Raw genomic sequence first — 24,516 nt, 5'->3', positions numbered from 1 at the left:
TTTTTGGTAACAAAACCGGTATAGAAGTAGTTTATATGTTGCTTCACAACCTCCTCTATCTTCGGATCGGAAAAACAGAAATACAGAGAGACAGACAAAACTTTTGATATCATTCACTGTCGTGCCTTAGTATCATGTAAATATGCACATTAAAAACATAGGTATTTTGAAATCACAGACAAATAATTCAATTTTATTTATTTGTATGAATAAAAACTGTTACAATATTTTATGTTTATCTCAACTTTTTTTTGGTAAATATTAAAAAGTATACCCACTTTATACATATATGAAAAAAATATGGTTTAGCAGAAGTTCTGCTGTAGAGTTCCTGAAAATTTATTCGAAATAAATACTAAATGCAAAAACATTTTTTAAAATGATAATCAAAATTCTCAAAATAAAATCATGTCATGAAAAAAAAAGTACAAGAAATTCGTTTGATTTATAAAAACGTTTTCGCTAATAGACACGAACCTCTGATTTCGTTTAAGACACTTTATTTCGAACCTTTTATTAAGTGACTTTGTTATAAAAGGAAAAATTGAAAAACAATGTACAAAAATTTATAAACACAATAAACAAAACAATTTCTTACAAAGGAAATGACAAAAAATAACTGTTACTTACGCAGATTATCACTTCGTTAATGTTAAGCTATTTTAGAGTGTTTATCTTAATTCATATCTCATTGTTCTATATAAGTCATTCAGAAGTATGAACAATATAACAGCAATGCTTCGAGACCTTCTAGAACGTGTGTTTAAGGTTTACTCTTAGGAGATACGATATTTTCCTAACTTAATATATATATATCTAATAACTTAACACATCTTCATATATTCGACGACGCGTTGGCGCAAAGGTCACAGCACTGGTTTGTGGCTGTTGCGCTGGCGCACAGAGGGTGATTTGACCCAAAAAGCTGGTCAAAATTCAAAAATTCAAAATTTATAAATATTAGAAAATTTTGCTACATAGTCATAGATAAGGACATAATGAATGATATACCGTAAACTTTCATTCACTCTTGCTTCGTTAAACATATCAATCAATCGTCATTTTACCGTCTCGTTTAGATCGTCTTTGTTCTATACGGTTTGCTGCGAAAAACAATTGAAATTTATATTTTATTTGAAACAAGATTAAGTGAAACTGAACTTTTTTATACAATGGACCTTTATGCACCAGGTATGTGTAATTAATGTTTATTAGTAACTTGGTATTATATTGCTTAGTATCTTTAGAAACAAGTTTTTTTCTAACTACCTTCAACATATTATTTATTTTATTCAAAGGTTAAATACTTAAGTTTTTTAAATATGTTTCCCGAATGGTCCTAGCTTGTAATTTTTTTCTACTATTAACCTAATGAGTTGTGAAGAGAATTACATAAAATTTAGGTGCCACTAAGTGCCACTTTTGGAATGATATTTTTTTAATTAAATTGACTCTTTTACGAAGCAAAGTTTTATTTGCGTTCAGATATTTATTTACCGTATTTTATGGTTGTGGGTTCTTCTGGGTTAACTGTTTTATCAATAAGTTGTTAGATTTTGCGTTCGAAAAGCTATTAAGCGATTATTTTTAAATTGTTCGTGTTTCGTGTATTAGTAAATTGCAGTAATTAAAAATTTTGTAGTATTTATTATTAACGTACTAAATGCCTATTTAATTGCGACCTTGGCTATATCTTATTGTTGTACTCCACATAAGTGGTATCTATTAAAATTATTGAAATTAATAATCTAACCATATTTCGTAATATCCGGTGACAACTCTAGGCAAGGCCGTTCTATATGTACCAATGAACATGTAAATACTAAGAGTATGTAAATCGTATGAACGTAAGAAAGTAGCCCTAGCGGTTGCGGGTTCAATCCCAGGTCATCACAGGCATTTGTATATTGTATTGGAGATATATATATATATATATATATATATATATATATATATATAAATATATTTGTCGTGATCTGGGCATTTGTGCGTGTGTATTATGTGTGCGTGTGTTTCTTAATCCTCGACACATGAAAAGGTCCTGTAAACCGTTGAGTCTGAAGTAAAAAAAATTCATTACGTCAAAATAAGAACTGAAAAGTATAACTAATTAACAAACTTTTAAAATAAAATATGAAAATTATATTATTTATTTATAAATTATAAAATTATGTTATATATCTTATTTATTCAGTTTTTCTTGTAAATATTTATTTTCAGGCGAGAGTGTAAAAGTAAAAAAATGACTGAAAATGCCATAAATTATATAAAAAGTAGACGTCATTTGAGTCATTTAAGTTTGGAAATACATAACATCAATTATATACTATTTTAATATAACAGACAGGTTTTAATGACGAGGATATTAAAACAAAATAAGTGTCTATATTGTAAAAGAAAATTTTGTCTTTGACGCCTCTTAAGTAAAGCGACAGTAATCGTTTTTCATTAGAACGATGGGTATTTTCAAACCCAACGAAAGCTTCAGCGTTATCAACGTAAAAGGTTCGGTCAATTAAGTGAAATTTACTATTTCTCGGTATATTTTAACGTTATTCCTCTAAGAAATCGGATCGTTAGTAGCACTTAGCGAGACGAACGTTCTGTGTCAGTTGTTGTTTGGGAAATATGAAGATTGATCGCCTTCAGTCTTCAGCTTATCTATTAAGTCGAGTTAATGTTCTTACAAAATCGTGAAATTAACGAAGCGATAAATTTCGAACAGCTGCGTTTGAAAATGGCAATTAAACGATTGTTAATTTGTATCAAGTTTTTTTTTTGTGAAAGAACAAAATTGACTTTATACGATGTCCTCGTAGTGGTAAAATAATGAACTTCGATTAATAGGTAAATTAATATTTTTTTATTCGTCGTATATATATATATATATATATATATATATATATATATATTTTTTTTTTTTTATTTTTTTTTATGTCACTAGGTCGGCAAACATGCGTACGGCTCACCTGATGGTAAGCGATTACCGTAGCTTATAGACGCCTGCAACACCAGAGGCATCGCAAGCGCGTTGCCGACCCAATCCCCAACCCCCCAGGAGCTCTGGTCACCTTACTCACCAACAGGAACACAACACTGCTTGAAAACAGTATTATTTTGCTGTGATCTTCTGTAAGGTCAAGGTACTACCCCAGTCGGGCTGCTCCAGAATTTGAGCAGGAAATTCCTGCTGTGCCCTACCTCAGTTAAAATATTTTATATATATATATATATATATATATATATATATATATATATATATATATAAAATACTGTACTCTCTCGAAAATGTCTGTGGTAGTTGAAAATAGTATCTTATTCCATTTGAGATATTTCTTACTGTGTCGGCTCTTGAAAACTATTTCTGTAAAGTGACCTGACAAGTGCTCGCAATGTTGTGACGTGTATAAAATTTATATAAAGTAGTAACGCTCGCTTCGAGTTCGACTGCGGGCAGAAATATTAAAGTTGTAGAGGCTTTTAATCATATTGTAGGTCTTAGTTACCATTTTTATATATAAACTGAACGACTAATGCAGTTTGAGTTACTGTTTTGCTCTATAGTTAAATAATATTATTTCAGTCTAAAAAATATTATTAAGAAACACGATTCGTAGCATTATTTTGTATAATGATTGTTTTAATAATAAATCTTAGCAAAATAATCAATATTTAGTAGAAGACGCGAAGAAAAGACTTTAATTTATTCCAAGTTATATGTTAAGATATTTCGACTTTCAAAGTTACTAAAAACGCGCTTGTGGTTACGGCAGCAAAGAATATAGCCACCCCTTTCTTCCCGTCGTGGGTGTCGTAAGAGGCTACTAAGGGATAACACAGTTCCACTATCACCTTGGAACTTAAAAAGCTGACCGATGGCGGGATAACAATTCAACGGCTGGCTTTGAAATACACAGGCCGAAGATGTGCAGCAGCGTCATCGGTGCGACAAAGCCAGCCTTGCGGTCACCAACCCGTCTGCCCAGCGTAGCGACTATGGGCAAAACACATGACTTCACGCCATTTTTGGCGCGAAATTGGAGAGGCCTATGTACAACAGTGGACTGCGATATGCTGAAATGATGATTGATGAAGGAACTGTTTAAAATACTTTTGAAAAAACATAATTATTCATCTGTTAAAATAATAATTACATATGTAAATATTAGTTTGAACCTAAGAATAATTATTTACTGCGTGTACTTATGGTGTGTATCAAATTGAATAACAATTCTATCCACTATCTCATGTTCTAAATTATGACTCATATTAATTCATTATTATTCATTTGGTTTCAGGTTGAATAAAAGAGATGAATGAAAAAATGTAATCAAACATCAGTGCAGTGCAGTAATAATTAAGAAGCATAAAATGGAGTGTTCGCTCCGTAGCTCGACGCGAGTGCTCTCCCTATGGACCTTGATCATCGGCAGCTTCAATATAGCAGGTCAGTTCATAATTAAACTTGAATATAAATTATAGTTCTCTAGCCCACGAGGACGTATCTGTTCGTTTTAATGAAGTAATTTCTGACTAAATGTTCGTGTTTGTATTGTTTTCATTACGGACATTTCAAAATGTATTTGAAGTAACAATATTTCTGCTATTAACACTTAAACTTGGAAATGTAATATTATAATAATCCTAATAGGTATCTAAAATAGAATGTAATAAACTCTTCCAGTGCTATTTACCAAAACTGATTAAGTATTCATCTATCACTTCCGATTTAGGTGAAATAAATTTTAGTCACATGAATTTTATAATATCAAATCACTTGGTGAATCACATAGTCTCCTATTACCAATTCTTGATTATGCTGATACTTGCTATCTTGACATTACAGAGGAGCAGCTTAATAAACTTGAGCGCATTCAGAATGTATGTATAAGATTTATATTTGGACTATGCAAATATGACCATATTTCGGAATTTTGCAAAAAACTCAAGTGGCTCCCAATTCGCCTTCGCAGGAATACTCATATCCTTACCCTACTTTACTCCATTTTATTTAATCCTTTTACCCCTTCCTATCTGAAAGAACGTTTCGAATTCCTTGGTGATTCTCATGAACGTTGTTTTCGTTCAGTAATTTTCTTCTTGAAATTCCTTCTCACTCCTCTTCCTTTTATGATAAATCTTTTACAGTTCAAGCCTCTCGCTTATGGAATACCTTGCCCTTGAATATCAGACGTATACAAACACCTGCACTTTTTAAAAAGACTGTTTGGAAGCATTTTCTTCAAACTCAATAATAAACAAGTAATTCATAATTATAATGTATGTATATGTATTCATATGTATGTATGCATGTACGTGGGTGTATATGTATATATGTCAGTACGTATGTATGTATTTATGTATCTATTTATGTATGTGTGTATGTATGTATATGTTTAATTGTTTGAATATTTATAATAAATTTGTTGTAACTTGTACACCTATGTTGACGCTAGACCATTTCCTTTGCCCTAAGGTTGCCTGGAAGAGATCGCTTTTTAGCGATAAGGCCGCCCTTTGTACCTAATGAATATATTGTCAATATTTTTTTTCTCTCTTTGATATGTATCATTTCTGTCTTTGGTGTACAATAAAGTGTATTATTATTATTATTATTGGTGTTTTGTACAGATATCTTCTGTTCTATGGCTAACACACAGGCGTACAGCCTAAGAAAAAAATACATAAAATATATTTTTTAAAATGCTATAGGAAATCATAAAGCAATATTATGTATAAACTAAAAACAAAATTGTAAATGAATATACTTCATACAAACTTACATTCGCAGTAAGAATGTGGTGGGTGTGGTGGGCCTGCGTTTTAAAATATTACTTTTAATTATCGTGTTACCTAGCTACAGTATTACAGCTTACAGTATTCTTTTATTTTAATAATTCTTTCATTACTATATTCTAAAATATTTCCGTACTCCTTAAGAAATAAATAAATAAAAGATCACTTATAGAGATAATATTTACAAATTATTCGAAGTTCATATCAAAAAGAAGGACATGAGGAAAAAACTTCACACTCTTTTAACTTCACACTTTGTCTTAGAACAATACACTTATGAATTTTTTGTTTTCAATATCAAGGTTTTACGGTGTTCGTCACACTTTCAACGCCTACTTCGATAAATATTTAAAATTTAACGCCCTGTTAAGTAAGTTAAAGACTTAACAAATTAATGCTGACTACGCTGACATAAGTTTTAAACAAAAAAAAAAGATGTTTATTGGCATCGCAAAACTTAAAAGAATAAAAATAAGACAGCCATAACATCGTATTACGATTTGCTTACAACGATGATATACCACGCCACAACGATGCAGGTTGACTAATGTACATGTTTGGAAATTTCTCTTGAGACTATGTCCCGTGTGTACTGTGACTGTCTGTCAATGTCACCGCAGCATGTATATAGCAGCATGAAATTTTGCATATCTATATATGCAAAATTTCAAGCATTACTTATTACAATTTCCTATGTTGCTTCATAACGACATTTTCGTTCAATACGAATAGTTTTGTAAAATAAACTTTAGTTTTGAAGTTACCACCGATTAGTTTTACTGCATAGTGCAAAAATGATCTGTAAGTATTTCAATGTTTGGATAATACGTGGACGATGTTTCAAACAGTTAAATAACTCCAAATGAGGTAGGGCACAGTTGGAAATTTACTGCTCAAGATATGAAGCAGCCCGACTGGGGTAGTACCTCGACCTTACAAAAGATCACAGCTAAATAATACTGTTGTCAAGCGGTGTTGTGTTTCTGTTGGTGAGTAAGATGACCAGAGCTCTTGTGGGGAGTTGGAGATAGGGTCGGTAACGCATTTGCGATGCTTCTGGTGGTACAGGCTTCTGTAAGCTACGGTAATCGCTTACCATCAGGTGAGCCGTACGCTTGTTTGCCGACCTAGTTGTATAAAAAAAAACTCCGACAGCTTAGCAAAAATATGATACGTATAAAAATAATCTGATTTTTCAATATTTATAAAATCATATTACAGCAATAAATACAGAATAATGACGATAAAACGGTACACGCGAATATAATTGAAAGCTTAATAGGTACATTTATTAAGTTCGTCGTATCTGACATAATACCTATAATATGCAATGCTATTTCAATGAATGTAAAACAATTATATTATTTCAGTAAAGTTATAGTTTCAATGTATAAAACATGTCATACCAATTTAATTACGCGGTGTAAAGTAGGCCACCTGTTTTATTTTGCGTTGACACAGAGCTTTGCTGTAAGCTTTTATGAATGTTGGGTAGCACCGAAACGTTTCAGCCTGTACGTAAATTTAAAGTATTTTTTTTTATTTCATGAAATATAATTTTTTCTTGTGTTTATCATGGTATGAAATAGCGTAATTTAATAACATTTTCGCGGGCAAGTAACTAATTAATTTTACTTAATTATAATGGAACTAATTTTTTGAAGATTATATGTAACTTGATGAGTATATTTTTTGTATATAGAAGTTAGATACAACCATACTGATCTGATTAACGTTATGGTGTCTACATTTTTTTTGCACTTTTATCTAGAGAAGCGAAGGTAAGCTGATTTTTTTTGTATTGTGTACACATTTATTACTTTAATTCGATATAGTCTTGATACTGCTGTTTTCAATTTCGTCAAAAAATGACCAACTTGAGTGTATCATATTTCGTCAAATTTAACGTTCAACCACAAGCCACTGATAAAATAATTGTGGAAATAACTAGGGTTTATTTTCCATGTCTTTGTTTTTATATCAACTGAATATAATCACGTTAAAGAATAAAGTCACGTTAAAGCAATAAGGGATATTTTATATGTTTCCGTGTCGTCTTAAAATCGTCAGAATACACTAGGGTATGGAATTTATAAAGTATTTAGGCAAGTCATTGATGAAAACATTGAACGGAACTGGCCCTAATGTAACACCCGATTAACTTTTGACATTTAGAATATTAATCTATAACCGTTTGTTGCAACATTAAAATACCTGTTGGTTAAGTTGGGGTGATACCATCTGAAATGGGAATCGGTAACTATGGGACTAGTAGCGATTAATAATTGAATTGATTAATAATGATGATATTGATTTAATAGTTGAAAACAACCTATATAATTCATATTAAAGTCCCTTATAAATATTGTAGTTTAACACGATGACACATTATTTAATAACATCGATTTCAAGTAGCGGATCAACGAACTTGTATTGTTAATATAAAAGAATCGAAGTGATTAAAAATATTTCGGTCAAAGTTCGAAACATAAAAAAGGCATTGAACGAGAATCCATTTAAACAATTTGAACAATTTTTACATATTTTATTAAACCACTACAATTTCTCGACCACTTTTGAATACAAATTTCAAAGCTGTATGTTTCTATTAAGCGCTAGATCGCAGCTGAATATTTACAAGATACTTGTACTATCGTGCTTATTTTCATTAGCATGACTTTTGCATTGTTGTTTTGTAAGTAGTTACTGTAAGGATTATTTAAATGTTAGAAACTCAATTATTATGTATAAATAATTAATGCTACTATTTCTGAGTTCAATTTTATTTAATGGTCTAGAATAATACGGGGTTTTTGTTACTCATTTAGTGTTTAACATTTGATGCTTATAGTTACTTAAGGCCTGGTGTAACATATTAAAGCCTATTTATTGTATTTATCACTAAGCATAAAATATAACCAGAAAATTGTGACATGAACATTTCAAAGTCTACAAACTATTTATCTTTATAATAATTTTTTGGACATAAACAATTTTATAACCCATTAATATTAATAATAGGCAGAACCCAAAAATTTTTTTTTTAAAATAAACATTCATTTTAAATGTTTAGCATTTATCTATACTAATATTAAAAAGCGGAACATTTTGTTTTTTTTTTGTTTGTTGAAGCGCGTTTATTCCAGGAGCTACTACGTTGAATTGAAAATTACTTTTTGTGTTGAACAGTCCATTTCCCGAGGAAGGCTATATCTATATGCTAGTTTATTATAATAGTAGAATATTTGAAGTCATAATTTATTTTAGAGACATTATTTGGCCGTCCCCCTCTCTCTTCCCCGGGTGCCGTAAGAGGCGACTAAGGGATAACACGGTTCCACTACCACCTTGGAACTTAAAAGGCCGACCGATGGCGGGATAACCATCTAACTAGGCTAAGGCTAAGGCTAAGGCTTTGAAATACACAGGCCGAAGACGGGCAGAAACATCTTCGGTGCGACAAAGTCAGCCCTGCGGTCACCAACCCGCCTGCCCACCGTGGTGACTATGAGCAAAACACATGAGTTCACGCCATTTTTGGCTCGAACTTGTGGAGGCCTAGGTCCGGTAGTGGACTGCGATAGGCTGATGTGATTTGGCCGTTTATTTATTATATTTAAAAAAAACATGGATATATCTATTTTTTAGTTTCAAGATTACCCACAGCGATTTATACATTAATTATAGAATATTTAGTGTTTTGAATCGATCTCTTTACATTTTTTATTCTATGTTTCGATTAAACATTTTCATATTTACTGATGGAAAAAAAAAACAGCGTGGATTAAGGTCATGCTACCTTATCTCTTTTAACGGTCTCTGTATGGTTTTATTTTATAAAATATACGCTTGGCCCTAGTTAGTTTCGTATAACAAATATTCAAGTTTCCTTACATAGTAAATTTTTATAAAATCATCTCATATCCCCAAAGTTTACGGCTGTAGATTAGTCTTGATAACATTTTTAAAATAAAGGCAAGTTTATTACGAACTTAGGTAGTTTTAGAGTACACCCGTTGCTTACAGTGTTGTGTGCACAAGACGTTAGTATCTTCTGTTTTATAGTTTCATTTTTATATCATTCATAAATAAGATTTAATAAATCCTGTAATTTCATCATATTTAATAATGCACACGTCATTACATCTTAATATCACCGCCGTTTGTCATTATTTTGTTAGATCCCAACTGTTGTTAATTTATGTTATATTCATGGCGTGATGCTAGTCAATATTAACATATTAGAGCGAAATAGTACTACGCGGATATATTTTAGGGTGTATCGTTTATTAGGTAAGACAATCTTTTTATTTAGTTATAATTACTGCAAGATATCGCAAGGTAAATTTCATGTAACACATTTAATAACGACAACGCGTTGATAGAGTAATAATAGCACTGGTTGTTGCAATTGTGACCATTTGTTCGTGAGCGAATTATTGACTGAATGATGAACCAACGTTCATGGAAATCATCAGAGAATTTCAATCTGAAATTATTCCTTTAGTTAGAATGGGATCATCATTACAGCCTATACAGTCCACTGCTGGACATAGGCCTCCACAAGTTTACGCCAAAAATAACGTGAACTCATGTGTTTTGCCCATAGTCACCACGCTGGGCAGGCGGGTTGGTGACCGCAGTACTGGCTTTGTCGCACCGAAGACGCTGCTGCCCGTCTTTGGCCTGTGTATTTCAAAGCCAGCAGTTGGATGGTTATCCCGCCATCGGTCGGCTTCTTAAGTTCCAAGGTGGTAGTGGAATTGTTTTATCCCTTAGTCGCCTCTTACGACACCCACGGGAAGAGAGGGGGTGGCTAAATTCTTTAGTGCCGTAGCCACACAGCACATAGAATGGGATAACAGGTATAAATAAAATAGAGTAAAGAAGGTTAATGATATGAGTATTCCTGCAAAGGCGAATTGGGAGCCATTTGAGTTTTTAGTGAAATTCGGAAATATGATCATATTTGCGTAGACCAACCATAAATCTTATATATAATTTCTGTATGCACTCAAACATATAATAATAATAATAATAATAAATATTTATTTTATTTTCTCTCACACAAAACAAAATACAAATTTCAACATAACGAAACACAATCTGTGTGAGAGACTGGCGACTGTACTAGGAGACCTGTATTACAGATTGCCAGTCCCTCCACATCCGGAACGAATTTGATCAATAAAATTATTAAATATACTCACACTTTAGTGTCATGGTGTATGTATGGGTTAGTGTATGTATTTTTTAATGCATGAATGTGTAAGTGTATGTAGTAAATGTGTTAATGTATAGGTAGGTCTTAGTATATGTACATGTATGTGTGGCAAAGAACATAATATGTGTATACGCGTGTTAGAGTGCTTAGTATTAGCTGAGGACCAGTAACAACTTCTCAGTCTCATTGTAGTCTAGATCTTTAAGCCATTTTACTATAGCTTTTTTACATTCATATTTAGTAAGCGGATATATGTTGATCAACCTGTTTATCTTGTTATATAGATGACAGCCCATAAAACCAAAAAACCTCCTTGAGAAAGCGGTGGACCAACGGGTATCTGAGGTGCAGACTTTATATTTGCATCGTTTGTTGTTATTTAAAAAAGGATCATAGCGAGTCATAGAATGTTGTTTGAGCACTGTGTTTAGTATATATAGTTGGCGAACACTGAGTACGTCAGATAATAATATAAATCTGCTCCTCTGTGATGTCAAGATAGCAAGTGTTAGCATAATCAAGAATTGGTAATGAGAGACTATATGCAAGAGCGATTTCTGTGGGAATGGGTAGTATATTACGCAATCTGCGGAGAGACCCAACAACGCGGACCCCAAAAGAGAAGTTTCTCGAAGATGACACCTAAATTTCTCATGATTTCGCTACATAGAATGGTGAAACCGCTAACTTTAAAAGGAGCATGATTAGATTTATAAATAAATAAAGACTTGTAAAAGTGTGCGCTAGAAACGTTTCATTCATTAAAATAATTACAAAAATTGTTTACTTCGTATCAATTTATTAAATGACAGTTACAAAAAAAAAACGAACCGTAATTTAAATCTAATTATTATTTTCTAGCATTCTAATTTTACAAATGGAAACAATTTTAATCAAAGATTAGTAAAACTTTGAATAAAACATTAAGCAAACATCTACATTAATAAAGTTAATGATTTTACAATTAGATATTACTTTAACTGTAACTTAGAAAAGATGTCAAAGAGAGAAATTACTGTGGAGCATTCTCGTACTTCTAAAATATTATTTACAAGTTCACGACATTTTTTACGTAATTGGAGAACAATATTGGCTCGGAGGATTAATGAGAAATCAGCTTTGTTCTAAGGAAATTCTGTATGAAGATTCATGTAATTGGATTATTTATGAGAATATTTCGCTTAAATAAGAACTTGTAAATATAATGCTTAGCAAAGGACTGTTTCCTTAGAATGAAAATGATTTGAGATTAATTAGGAATTGCTCCGCGTCTTATAAATTCAAAATATGTGTTGAAGTTATTGTGACAAAAGTTCATACATTTTAAGTTGTGGCGGCATCTATCTCGAGACATATAAACTAGACTGATGTAGTTGACATCGCCATATCAAAGTTATCCGAAGATTTAACATGTATACAAGAACCTGATAACAACCATCGGGGCGTTAGCCCGCCAGGCACAATATCCGCCTGGTCGGAAGATCCTCCCTTTTCAATGGCGGAAGAGGAACTTTAACACCCTGTTCTCGCACTCCTAAAATGTTATTTATTTATTTTAAATACTATTTAAAGCTTGTTTTTGTTGTTATACTGTGTGGTTACGGTAGTAAAGAATATAGCCACCCCCTGTCTTCTCGTGGGTGTCGTAAGAGGCGACTAAGGGATAATTTAGTTCCATTTCCACCTTGGAACTTATCAGGCCGACCGATGGCGGGACAACCATCCAACTGCTGGTATTCAAATACACAGACCGAAGACGGGCAGCAACGTCTTCGGTGCGGCAAACTAAGCCAGCCCAAAAGACAAAACTGCGGTCAAAATTCAAGTTATTATAAAAATATCTTTTTGTATATAATTAGCGTACGGCTCTTCTGATGGTAAATGACTACCGTGGCTTATAGACGTCTGCAACACCAGAAGAACCTTTTTCAACCTTAAAATCTCCCCTCCTCCCCACTTCCTGACCTCAAAACACCCGTAAATTAATTTTTCCTTTTATTTTTGTTATATTGTCTTACTTTTCTTAAGGGGTTTTATCCTGTTCTATTTTTATCACTTTTTACCATTTTCAAAGGCTTCAGCACTGATCTAATATTAAAGTTATCGCATAAAAACGTGTACGTATAACAATCAGTAAAGCATATCATAAAACTGATCTCGATCGAGGCGAAAGATTACTCTCAGAACAGAAAGTAAAATGATTTTATATTCGGCAATATTAAACCATTGAATATTTCCCTTTACATCATTTTCCTCGTCGTATTTTCCGCTACGTTCGCAACCATTCTCATTTTACTGAGAATTAATAAAGAACTTGACAACTGTGTTACACCGATGAGAATTGGTGTAATCAAAAGTGCGAGTAAAAACGGAGGGTGCTACTGCCAGTGCAGCGCTAAGTAAAATTATGGCGTAGTTAAATCTCGGTTGGAATGCCGCCTCAGATTGTCAAGAATGCGAGCCTTTGAGCAAGGCGAGGTATGCCGCCTTTGATAATATACACAAGGAGTAACGCTTTTTATATCGAAAAATGTTTTCGTACGGACGGGTCGGGTGTTTTTTCACTGTACAATTCTGAAAATTCCTACGAGTGTATAAAGTGGAGTTTTTAGTTAGTCATCTAAATATTCTTTGTAAAGATCTCATAAAAACGTCGGACATAATTTTTCCGCACCTGTCACTATAATTGTATCACCAAAGGAAAATTAGATCCATGTATGTGATATTTTAGGTGGATTTTCAATTTTTATTTTAACTATGGTATAATTAATATTCAAATAATTAGAAGTAGAATCATAGTTTAATAATATAGATACATTCAAGGACGAAGTACCTTTGTCGAGTGTTTAATATAATGAAGTACAAATAATGAGAAGTGTAAATTGAATCTTCATATGTGTCCACTACTAACTGCTGCACTTGCATTGCTTAATGGATATAATACAAGTAGAGATCGCGGGCCAAAAAATAATTAAAACTATACACAATAGTATTGATTGACTAGCCCGTTGGCGCAGTTTGAAGTGACCCTCTTTCCTCTCCGGGGGTTGTGAGTTCGATTCCCACCCCGAGTGTGTGCGTAATATATATATTTATTTACACATATATTATGTATAAGTATGTTTATCGAAAAAAAATGTAACTGTACCAGTCGACTGTTACCTATAACACAAGCATCAAGTTGCTTACGTTAGGAACAGACGAACGATAAATTATTTATTGCAGCCAATACCATCGAGATTTTTGGGGTACTATATTTTTAAAGCAAATTTGATTAGGTATAGAAAAGAAAGTTTAGCAAGATGAAACTAAGATGTCTCTCCTACAAACTGTGGAGAAGCGTTAAATACTCAGTGCTAACTATTCTTCACACACACACAAAAAACGCTTTTGTTTAGACGTCGGAAGATCACTATGTATCTTCTATGGGACAGCACTTTTACGCTTCAGCCTGTAATATCCGTCTGCTGGGCATAGGTCATTTTCCCCATGTAGTCTCCTACCTGTAGGATCAGAGCTTAATTCTGTGCTTTATCTGTGACATATTTAAAATAATGTATTCTTTTTTACTTGATCCGATGATTTATATGATTGTGTGTAAGGAAATATATAAAGCTAAAAACGTTGATGATTAAAAGCAAAATTTTCACATGAATAAATTAATAAACTCATAAAACAAAACTTCGATAATAAAACGACTCGATGACGACAATAAATTCAATTCCCGCGAAGCCGTCACTTATTATCCTGAAGGTCACACGATACCAAGAATCGTGTTCGCACGTACGCCGCTTTTTTATTGTTTCGCATTGTTCCTTTTGAAAATAAATCGGAACGGAGGGGTTGCGTGCGCTGTATATGTATTTTGCATGAGAAGGAACTACTTCGCTCGGGGCCGGCTGGAAAAAGGTGCGTGATTTTTGTCGGATATAGGGAGAGAAATTTATGGACGTAGTGTGTTATAAGTTTTATTAGACATACACTCACGGTAAGGAAATATCCTTGATACTGTTTTTAAGAAGCATAAACGAAGTGAAGTAACACTTGATATTGGGGTATTATTATTAATGCTTGTCGTTCCACTCGCTGTTATGTTTAACCGCTGCCATAAACGTTTGACTGCTAAGTACCGACAACTACTATAACCGCACTATGGTTATCCTAACAGCGACCTGCAAAGGCTTTCACATTTTCGTTAATCGTAAGATCCCTAAAGTTTCTGTGTATTTAAAAACTATTAAACTAAATTTATGTGTTAGTAGCATTCGAAGTTCTTTGTATAAATATTTAGAAGCGCGCAACACGTTGGAGTGAGACCAATAGGTATATACTAAGATGGAAAAATTATTTCGTTTCTTGTTATCAAAATGTCAAACTGTCATTAATATCCCATAAAACTGTAATAATAATTTAACTACCTACCAATCTACCAAATGTGCTGTGTGGCTACGGCACTAAAGAATTTAGCCACCCCCTCTCTTCCCGTGGGTGTCGTAAGAGGCGACTAAGGGATAACAAGGTTCCACAACCACTTTGAAACTTATGAAGCCGACCGATGGCGGGATAACCATCCAACTGCTGGCTTTGAAATAAACAGGCTGAAGACGGGCAGCAGCGTCTTCGATGCGACAAAGCCAGTACTGCGGTCACCAACCCGCCTGCCCAGCGTGGTGACTATGGGCAAAACACACGAGTTCACGTTATTTTTGGCGTAAACTTGTGGAGGCCTATGTCCAGCAGTGGACTGTATAGGCTGTAATGATGATGATACCTACCAATCTATAAAAGCGATTGTTTTTTTACCTTTTCGTGTTAAAGAAAAAAGTTGGAGCTTAATTCATCCCGCTGTTTAACTGCTGGTGTTTTAATATAGATATATCATATAGTATTTTTTTTTTATGTCACTAGCTCGGCAAACAAGCGTACGGCTCACCTGATGGTAAGCGATTACCGTAGCTTATAGACGCCTACAACACCAGAAGCATCGCAAGCGCGCTGCCGACCTAATCCCCAATCACCCCCCCCCCCCAGGAGCTCTGGTCACCTTACTCACCAACAGGAACACAATACTGCTTGAAAACCGTATTATTTTGCTGTGATCTTCTGTAAGGTCGAGGTACCCCACCCCAGTCGGGCTGCTCCATATTTTGAGCAGAAATTCCTGCTGTACCCTACCTCAGTAAAAGTATAGTATGATTAAATAATTAAAATATGAGGAATAAGGAAAAAAATCCTTTACTTTGCTTTATTACTTTGAATATAATAATTTTAATATGTAAATGTTTTTATGTTTATTGGCGTGTTTTATTGAGAAGAGATATGAGGAATTAAATTATATGTTACGACTGGCCAAGTGATACGGCGCGTCACACTCTCGAGGACTGTGTCGCTTGGCCCAGCGCTGTGCCCTGGTGGCCGTAATAGGCGAAGATCTGTCGCTGCCGAGCGTGGTCCGCAGCTTGCTTGGCAACGAGAGGTGCTAGTTGGCCGTAACCTCTTTCTACGAGAAGGTCATGGCGTTAAAGGAAGCTGCGGAGCGGCAGCGCGAGGCTGATGCTCACGTCAACCCGCTCCGCAGAAGACGACCATGGGGAAGGAGACGCCGTTATGCGCTCACCCTTCGCAATTGAGTGGGAGAAGGGCACCACTATTCCCTCCACTCGACGTCGGTGTGATGGAATGCTCACAATGCCCGTGGGCGCTCTATCAACGAAGGCGGCCCGTGCATGGAGGGCCAACTGTCGGGGCGTCGCGGTAGCATGCGAAAGCGATCCCGTGGCGCCCCGCTATGGCGATACGGGCACCACTGGATTTTAGTGGGTAGTTTGGGTTGGCCAGGAGTCCAACACTCTCACCAGCCTCGTCGGCGGGGTGCGTAAAAGCATTTCTGTGCAAAAAAATATATGTTACAACTGCGATAAACAACAAAACTCAAACTACGTGGGCAGTATTTTATATCACATAAAAATCCATTCCCCGCCACACACAAATTCAGATTCAAATCCTGATATGACATTGTCAAAGTTTCATTAAACTCTTGACCTTCATAGAGATGAATCGCGCCCAAAATCCATCATGCGGATATCAAACAATTTCAACGGATCAAGTATCTGTTAAATCATCACGGACAAACGATTTCCAATTGGTCTGTGCCATTAAAAGGTTCGTTTTATTGCGAGTATCACCGCAAAGCGTGTAATGTTCATCGAAAACACCGAAATTGCTTTCGAGAATTGGGACGCTCGAAGTCGAATGTGCGGCGATAATTTAAGATCGTCCTCCTGTGAAATTAGTAAGACGGTTCGTATTATCGGTGTACTTAATAGATATTTAAATTAAGTCAGAAAATTGTATCGATTATTCGTATCTATTTTTAATCAATGATCGATAGTTTCTCGAGAGGTTGTATCTTAGTTTTCATCAATAGGTTGTAAATATAGTTCTTCGAGAAGTTATGTATTTAATGAATATTTAGAAGTGATTTGCTGTAGATATACAAAGTATGAAACAAAATAATATACATGTGATACATGTTATTATTTTTAAGAATAAGGCAGTCGAAAAATAATAGAGCTGGTATTATTTTTTCGGGCTCAAAGATTGATGTTACAGTTATTAATAAAGAATACCCAAAAGGCCCACCTGTTCTGTACATTATCCTAGTCGTTCGTACAAAGTAATAATATTTACCCTGTGAGCCAATGGGCCCGGTAGGAGTTGAAAAAAATAACATATTTTCGGTATCCCGACCGAAAGAAGTAAGCTGAGGAGTAAATAAAAATTATTCCCCATCGACCGTCATGATAGGTTTATGAAAAAATAAACGATGAATAAACACAGTCAACGTCATAAAGTCTTATAAAGCGTTCAGTCAACATTGATTTCAGTTTTTATTACGGAAAGGTAAAAATTGCAGAATGTTATTATTAAGTCTCAGATTATTGTGGAAAAATAATAAAAGAGGTTTTTTTTTTAATATTAATATAAATTTGTATACTATAATATATATAAATATAATATAGTATAAAAGACGAAGCAAGACTTCTCTGTAAAATGTTTCTGTTCTAGCGAAGCTGTGGTAGTGAGAACCAATTTTATAAAGCAACCTAAAAACGTGCAGTGATATAAAATTAAACACATTAATATTACATAGCAAATACGATAAGGATTATGAAATAAAATAAAAGAGAATGAGCATTTGATTTAGATAGATATTGTTCATTGTGGAACAAGACGACGGGATACATAACACTTGCAATATATAAATATTATATTCTTGAATTGCCGCTATTGTACGAAACTCGTGGCAACTCGCCGAGCGATATCAAAAGTTAAAACGTTTTCTGCACTAAACCATACAAAATACATTTTGTCTGCGGAAAATAAATCTAATGGTCATAGTAATAACGCGAGCATCATTCAAAGAAACTAGTCGAGAAATACGAAACGAAGTATTTTACAAAGTCGGTAGGTACATTTTCAATGTTCTTTCGCTTTTGTAGTATTCTTTTCCCAACTGACTTCATCTGCACTTGTTTTTCCTGGTTGTGCACTTTTGTATCGCGAATGTTCGCAACTACATGTTTTCAAAGGGTGAATTAGCCATTTAACTTTGCATACATATTGTTCAAGCAGTCTCTAGCCAATGTATATTCTTCCGTTTTAAGAATATTTGTTCGTTTGAAATTCTTATTGTGTGTAATTTATTTCGATTAAACAAAATATTTAATTCTATGTTAAATTTTTAATACATTTGTATTATCAACGTAATTATTGTTTCATTCCAACATTTAGAATGATAATGATAATTATATCATGTTTTTAAATCGCGTTTTAATCTCTAAATAGTATTAAGTACAATAGCTACCTACATAAAACACATTTTTTTAGTAAGTCCTAAACACATTGATTGTCGATAAAAAAAATCAAAAGAAAATAAAGGATTACAGTCGTGTTAGTATTCTTGATCGAACACGTTGTAAATAAACCTATCAAGGCATTTGACGGCGACTGAGAAATGCAACGTAATTATACACATGCGACGGCTTGATGTAGCTATTAAAATTAAACTTTTGACTACTTTGATGTACTCGGCAATTTCACGGTACATGTTAAATGAGATTATTAAAGCGATCGATATTACGTTACACGCTAAGTCCGTTGCAGCGAATAGACCCTTTAAAGTTGAGATTATTATCTATTTAATTCTTTCGTGGCGTGTCTAATTTTTCTTTTAAGTTATTAGTCACTCTAGTTTTTTATGATCTTTGAGCGTTGAGCGATCGAAACTTTTGAAGTACTCGTAAAACATATTTTTATGTACGAGCTATTTTTTTTTTCCTTTTATTTATGTATATTTTTTCTTTTTCTTTTATTAATATATTCTTTTCATACATGATAATAATTTTAAACCTATAGTCCCTAAATTAATACACAAATAATCATAAACATAAATCTATTAAAGTCACATTGTTAAATATAGAAAAGAAAATATTAATTGTTTGTCATGTCGGGGTTCTGTGACCAATGCGCCAATGCGTCGTTGTATGTGAGTGTAAATGGTAAAACAAATTTTTTTCACGCCCAAGTATCTGATCCGAGACAGTGTCACCGTGTAAGATGGATTCATGGAGATTTGTTTTTGTCCTTATCCAAAAGGGGATTACTTACGCTAATAAATTTTGTATTTCTATTTTATATATTTCCTATTGCATATAACAGAAAAAGCATTGATTGTATTGTAAGCTATATGTTGCGATTTTGATTGGGTGGATTTTGATGATATTTTTAATCGAAAGTATTAACTTGATTGGTTGTTCGTCTGCGTACGTTGTATTACTTGTCAATGTAATTGAAGTAAGTTTTTTGTTTGAAAGAAAACGCATTTATTTAATGTTTGAATGAACGAATTCAATGAGTATTGAATCAATTTTATTTCAACAGGAGAATGTTACGTTATCACCGAAATGAATGATGTAGGCTTATATAATAACGGAGAAGAACAGAACAAAAAAATCTTGTAATCCACAATACTATTGAAATTAGTTAGAAATGGCTATTCGTGTCATGTAAATAATTTGAAAATTAATCTGTTGAACACAATTATGTATATATATTAAATTATACCTACTATATATTAAATATTACTTATGTAGTATATCAAACGATCAACGGTTTCTTGTTCACACGAACGGTGTATAATTAATGTATTCTAGCTTTTAAGTCGATGACAATAAGGTTCACAGTCTTATAGTGTATTTATAAAGTAAAAAACCGTTTATCGCATCACGCTATGAAGTATGACTTATGGTAAACCACCTATCTGCCTTGTCAGCTCCACGATCGATGTTTCAATACTGACAACTACTGACTACTCAAAAATACATATAACTGTATCCCTCTTATATCTATCTACACATTTAATAAAATGGTAGGAAAGTCAAAACTGTACATTGAATATTTTTTTTAAAAGAATACTTGGGGTGTGATCTACAATCGATACCGAAGCCAAAAATATAGTTTTTAGAATTTTTTCTGTTTGTCTGTTTGTCTATATGTATGTCCGGGATAAACTCAAAAAGTGCCACATGGATTTACTTCAAATTTGGCACGAATATTATTAAGAAGTCGGGTCAACATATAGGCTACATAATATTATCACGCTATCACCTACGGGGAACGAGCAGTGAAGCTTTATTTCATCAACGCATCTAACGACGCATATTTGAATGTTGTTGTTATTATGTTAATAACCATGCTATATAAGCTAGCTTCAGACTACAAAAATCACGCAAAATAAGTAACTAAGGCGATAAACGTAATTAAATGAATATAAGTAGACAATACAATTTTAAAGCAGCGCCATCTATGAGATTTTTCTGTAAATATGAAATGTAAAGAAGAAACGGGTGATTAAATGTTATTTTAAAAGGTATAATCGTAGGTATTTTTGGTGCTGTATAGCGTTCACGCAGACTTCGTCGCGGGCAGCAGCTAGTTATAAATATAATATGGATATCCTGTCTTTCCTGTATCCACACTAATGTAATCCCACAACCTATTTTATTATTGCTAATAAATAAACTTGAACTGTGTGCTAAAAATCCTTTAATATCTAAATCAAATTATATGCCGCAAGACTATATCAGTGCTAAATGTGTTTAGTGGCGCTGTATTCAATTTTTTTTTTATGTCACTAGGTCCTCAAACAAGCGTACGGCTCACCTGATGGTAAGCGATTACTGTAGCTTATAGACACCTGCAACACCAGAAGTATCGCAAGCGCGTTGCCGACCCAATCTCCAATCCCTCCAGGAGCTCTGGTCACCTTACTCACCAACAGGGACACAATACTGCTTTAAAACAGTATTATTTTGCTGTGATCTTCTGTAAGGTCGAGGTACTACCCCATTCGGGCTGCTCCATATTTTATGCAAATCAAATATATTAAATTTTGAATCCAAACCCGTAGCAAGCCTAGATGCTAAGCGCGAACAATGGGGATTTCTTCCTACGAATATACATACAACCGAGACGGACAACTACACTGTTTCTTTTGTGTTTATTAGTGCAAAACAAAGTTTGGCTTCGCCAGTCATCTCAGAGCTCACGCCAAGCGCTAACAGACCTTCACGATAGATAGTTATATCTTGGAGGATATCATTTCATGCAAGACTTTTCAATAACTGACAGTTTTTTTAAATAGTACTCTACTGCTGGTTTGTTGTCGATTCTTCTTACTAGAATCTATATTCCAAATCGGTAGTATTATATGTTTGAGAAGTGGTGCGATGGTATAGGGTGTAAAGTTTCTCATCCACTCTCGCAAAGGGTAGGGGATCCTCCGACTAGACAGGTGCTGTGTCTGGTGGGCTAACGCTCCGACGGTTGCTGTCGGGTTCTTGTATATATACTCAATCGCTCTGATAACTTTGATATCGCGATGTAGGTACGTCAGTTTTCTCTAGTTTGCATGTCGCGAGATAGATGTCGTTACACATGCACCATAATTTATTTACTAACCGACTTCAAAAAAGGAGGAGGTTCTCAATTTATCTGTATTTTTTCTTTTTTATGTGTGTTCCCTCAAAAGTTTTTATGGGCAGACCGATTTCGATGATTCTTTTTTCATCAAAAAGTGGTGCTTGTCATATGACCCATTTAAATTTGACCTAAATTTGACGAGTCCTTATTTAATTTTATCTCTAATAATGCATTTTAAATTGACTATTTATATACGTTGTATTACTGGCCAATGTACCTGAAGTCGGTTTTTTTTTCAATTGCGATGAAACACAATTATTAATTGATAGGGTTGAACTTATTTATTAATAGGGTTCTCCAACAATATTATAAAGGTACTTACAAAATAGAACTTGGTATATAAGTATTCAAGCTGACTATGCGCTTCAAAATTTCAAGAGAGCACATAATCCTTTCATCTTAGTTTCTGAGAGTGAGAGTTTCTGTAGCCTACTTAAATTAAGATGTTTTTATATTGTTTTTTGTTTTATATTAATAAAGAAACAAAACAATACAACGGGATACAACGAGATTCGAAAATATCAAGTAATAAAAACCTGTTATAGTAAATTATGTGCTACGTTGTGGCAGTAACTCACGTCGCGTGAAGTATTGGAGGTATTATGTCGCATGTTGTCACGTCGCTTATTATCCATTTTTCTCGGGTATTTTAACGGGCCATCTTTAATCGGAAACGTGAAACGTAACAACATTATATTTAATTACTTAAAAGACATTTACGATCTAGTTTTTTTTTTTTTTTAATTTAAAATAAATTAAACGCATCACACTCAACGGCCCGACAGGATTAGCTCCTGGGTCTGGAAACACACAATATACAAGTACAGACGTCCAGACAGAGGCAAACATCTGTATAACCAATACAAATGTTTGCCATGTATGGGAATCGAACTCGCAACCGATTGCGCATCTGCCACAAACCAGTGCTGTGACTTTTGCGCCAACGCATCGTTTTTAATTTTAGTCTTAAATATGGTGTATTGGATTGATGTTTATGTTATATATCAAACATATCTATATATTAAATGTGGTGTATTGGATAATTCATCATCATCATCACATCAGCCTATCGCAGTCCACTACTGGACATAGGCCTCCACAAGTTCGAGCCAAAAATGGCGTGAACTCATGTGTTTTGCCCATAGTCACCACGCCGGGCAGGCGGGTTGGTGACCGCAGGGCTGGCTTTGTCGCACCGAAGACGCTGCTGCCCGTCTTTGGATTATTATTAAAAGAGTAATAGAGAGAGTAGCTAATAGATTAGACATTGGATAATTATTAAAATAGTATTAGCCGACTTGCTTACCGCCTTCTCAACAATATGAATATTGTAAATATATGGTATCTAAGTAAGACTTTATTAAATTAATTATTTCATAAAATGACAATTCAAAAGCACTTTTGAAGTCTACTTGAATGTCGTATTTCTTTTTTGCTTTGCATTTGAGTTTAAAATTTGGTAATTGAAAGTGGAGAATATTTTTGAATTTTCTTTTGATTTTATCAGTAATTTGAAACATACTATAACATTGATTTATTTAACATAAAAAATATGTATTTTGATGTATGTGTATTAAATGTAATATCAAAATTACATTACTAATAACAATAATAATTGACAACAGTCATTTCAGTGTCAAATTATTACTATTATTTCTGTACAGGTAAAACAAACAGGCAATGATAATAGCGTATGTATGGATTACACAATTAAAAATTATTATTTGTGACTCGACTAAAATAAAGGATCGTATACGCTCTAATCATGCGTACTACATTTACACATTATGAAAGACCAGTGAGACAGTGATTAGTGATGTTATAATTAATTTAGTAAATTGAATTTGCTAGCGAAACTTTAAATTTATGAACTGAAATTCGTATACTTACGAATATGTAATAGGATGAAATACAGTGAAAATTATTACTGATACACCTGAACCATTTTATTAAATACTATGTCAAAAGTTGACTTAATAATTATTTTCTCTTAAAAGGAAACAAAAATATCCACTAGTTGTGTTTAGTCCATTTAATTGGGTAGGCAACTGCAGTAATTGAACTAAAACGGAGTCTAACCTGCCCAATGCTGAGAATACTCTCCTATCCTGTAGATTAACAGGTCTAAGGCTCTAACTACCACTATTATTTCCCTACACAAGTGAAAATTCAAAATTACTTATACAAATACTCATTCAAAGCGAGAAGAAACTCAAGAAACGGTATTTATTAGACTTTTGACTTTTACCTAACAAAGGATAAAAAGTTCTTTATCGTGTCCATATTTTTACAGAAACCCAGTTTCGGAGCCTAGGTGTAATTAAAACTGTGGCGACATCTATCGCGCGACTACGAACTACGTAACTTGAGAAAAATTGACGTATCCTACATCGCACTATCAAAGTTATCAAAGTGATTGAGTATATATATAAGAATTCCACAACAACCGTCGG

At 33.7% G+C, this 24,516-nt stretch overlaps 1 protein-coding gene across 1 annotated transcript in view; it reads left to right on the top strand.

The window, feature by feature from the left end:
• The first annotated feature begins 4,371 nt into the window (after positions 1 to 4,371).
• The window catches only part of LOC123670152 (nephrin-like), a 151,077-nt gene continuing 130,932 nt past the window's right edge, over positions 4,372 to 24,516 (top strand). Inside the window, exon 1 of the mRNA XM_045603660.1 lies at positions 4,372 to 4,447. Coding sequence (XP_045459616.1) covers positions 4,372 to 4,447 — 76 coding nt within the window. The remainder of the gene's footprint in view (positions 4,448 to 24,516) is intronic.

The sequence above is a fragment of the Melitaea cinxia genome, chromosome 4 (assembly GCF_905220565.1).
Source record: "Melitaea cinxia chromosome 4, ilMelCinx1.1, whole genome shotgun sequence".
NCBI lineage: Eukaryota > Metazoa > Arthropoda > Insecta > Lepidoptera > Nymphalidae > Melitaea > Melitaea cinxia.
The sequence above is the reverse complement of the archived record's forward strand: the minus strand, read 5'-3'. Positions and strand labels throughout refer to the sequence as shown.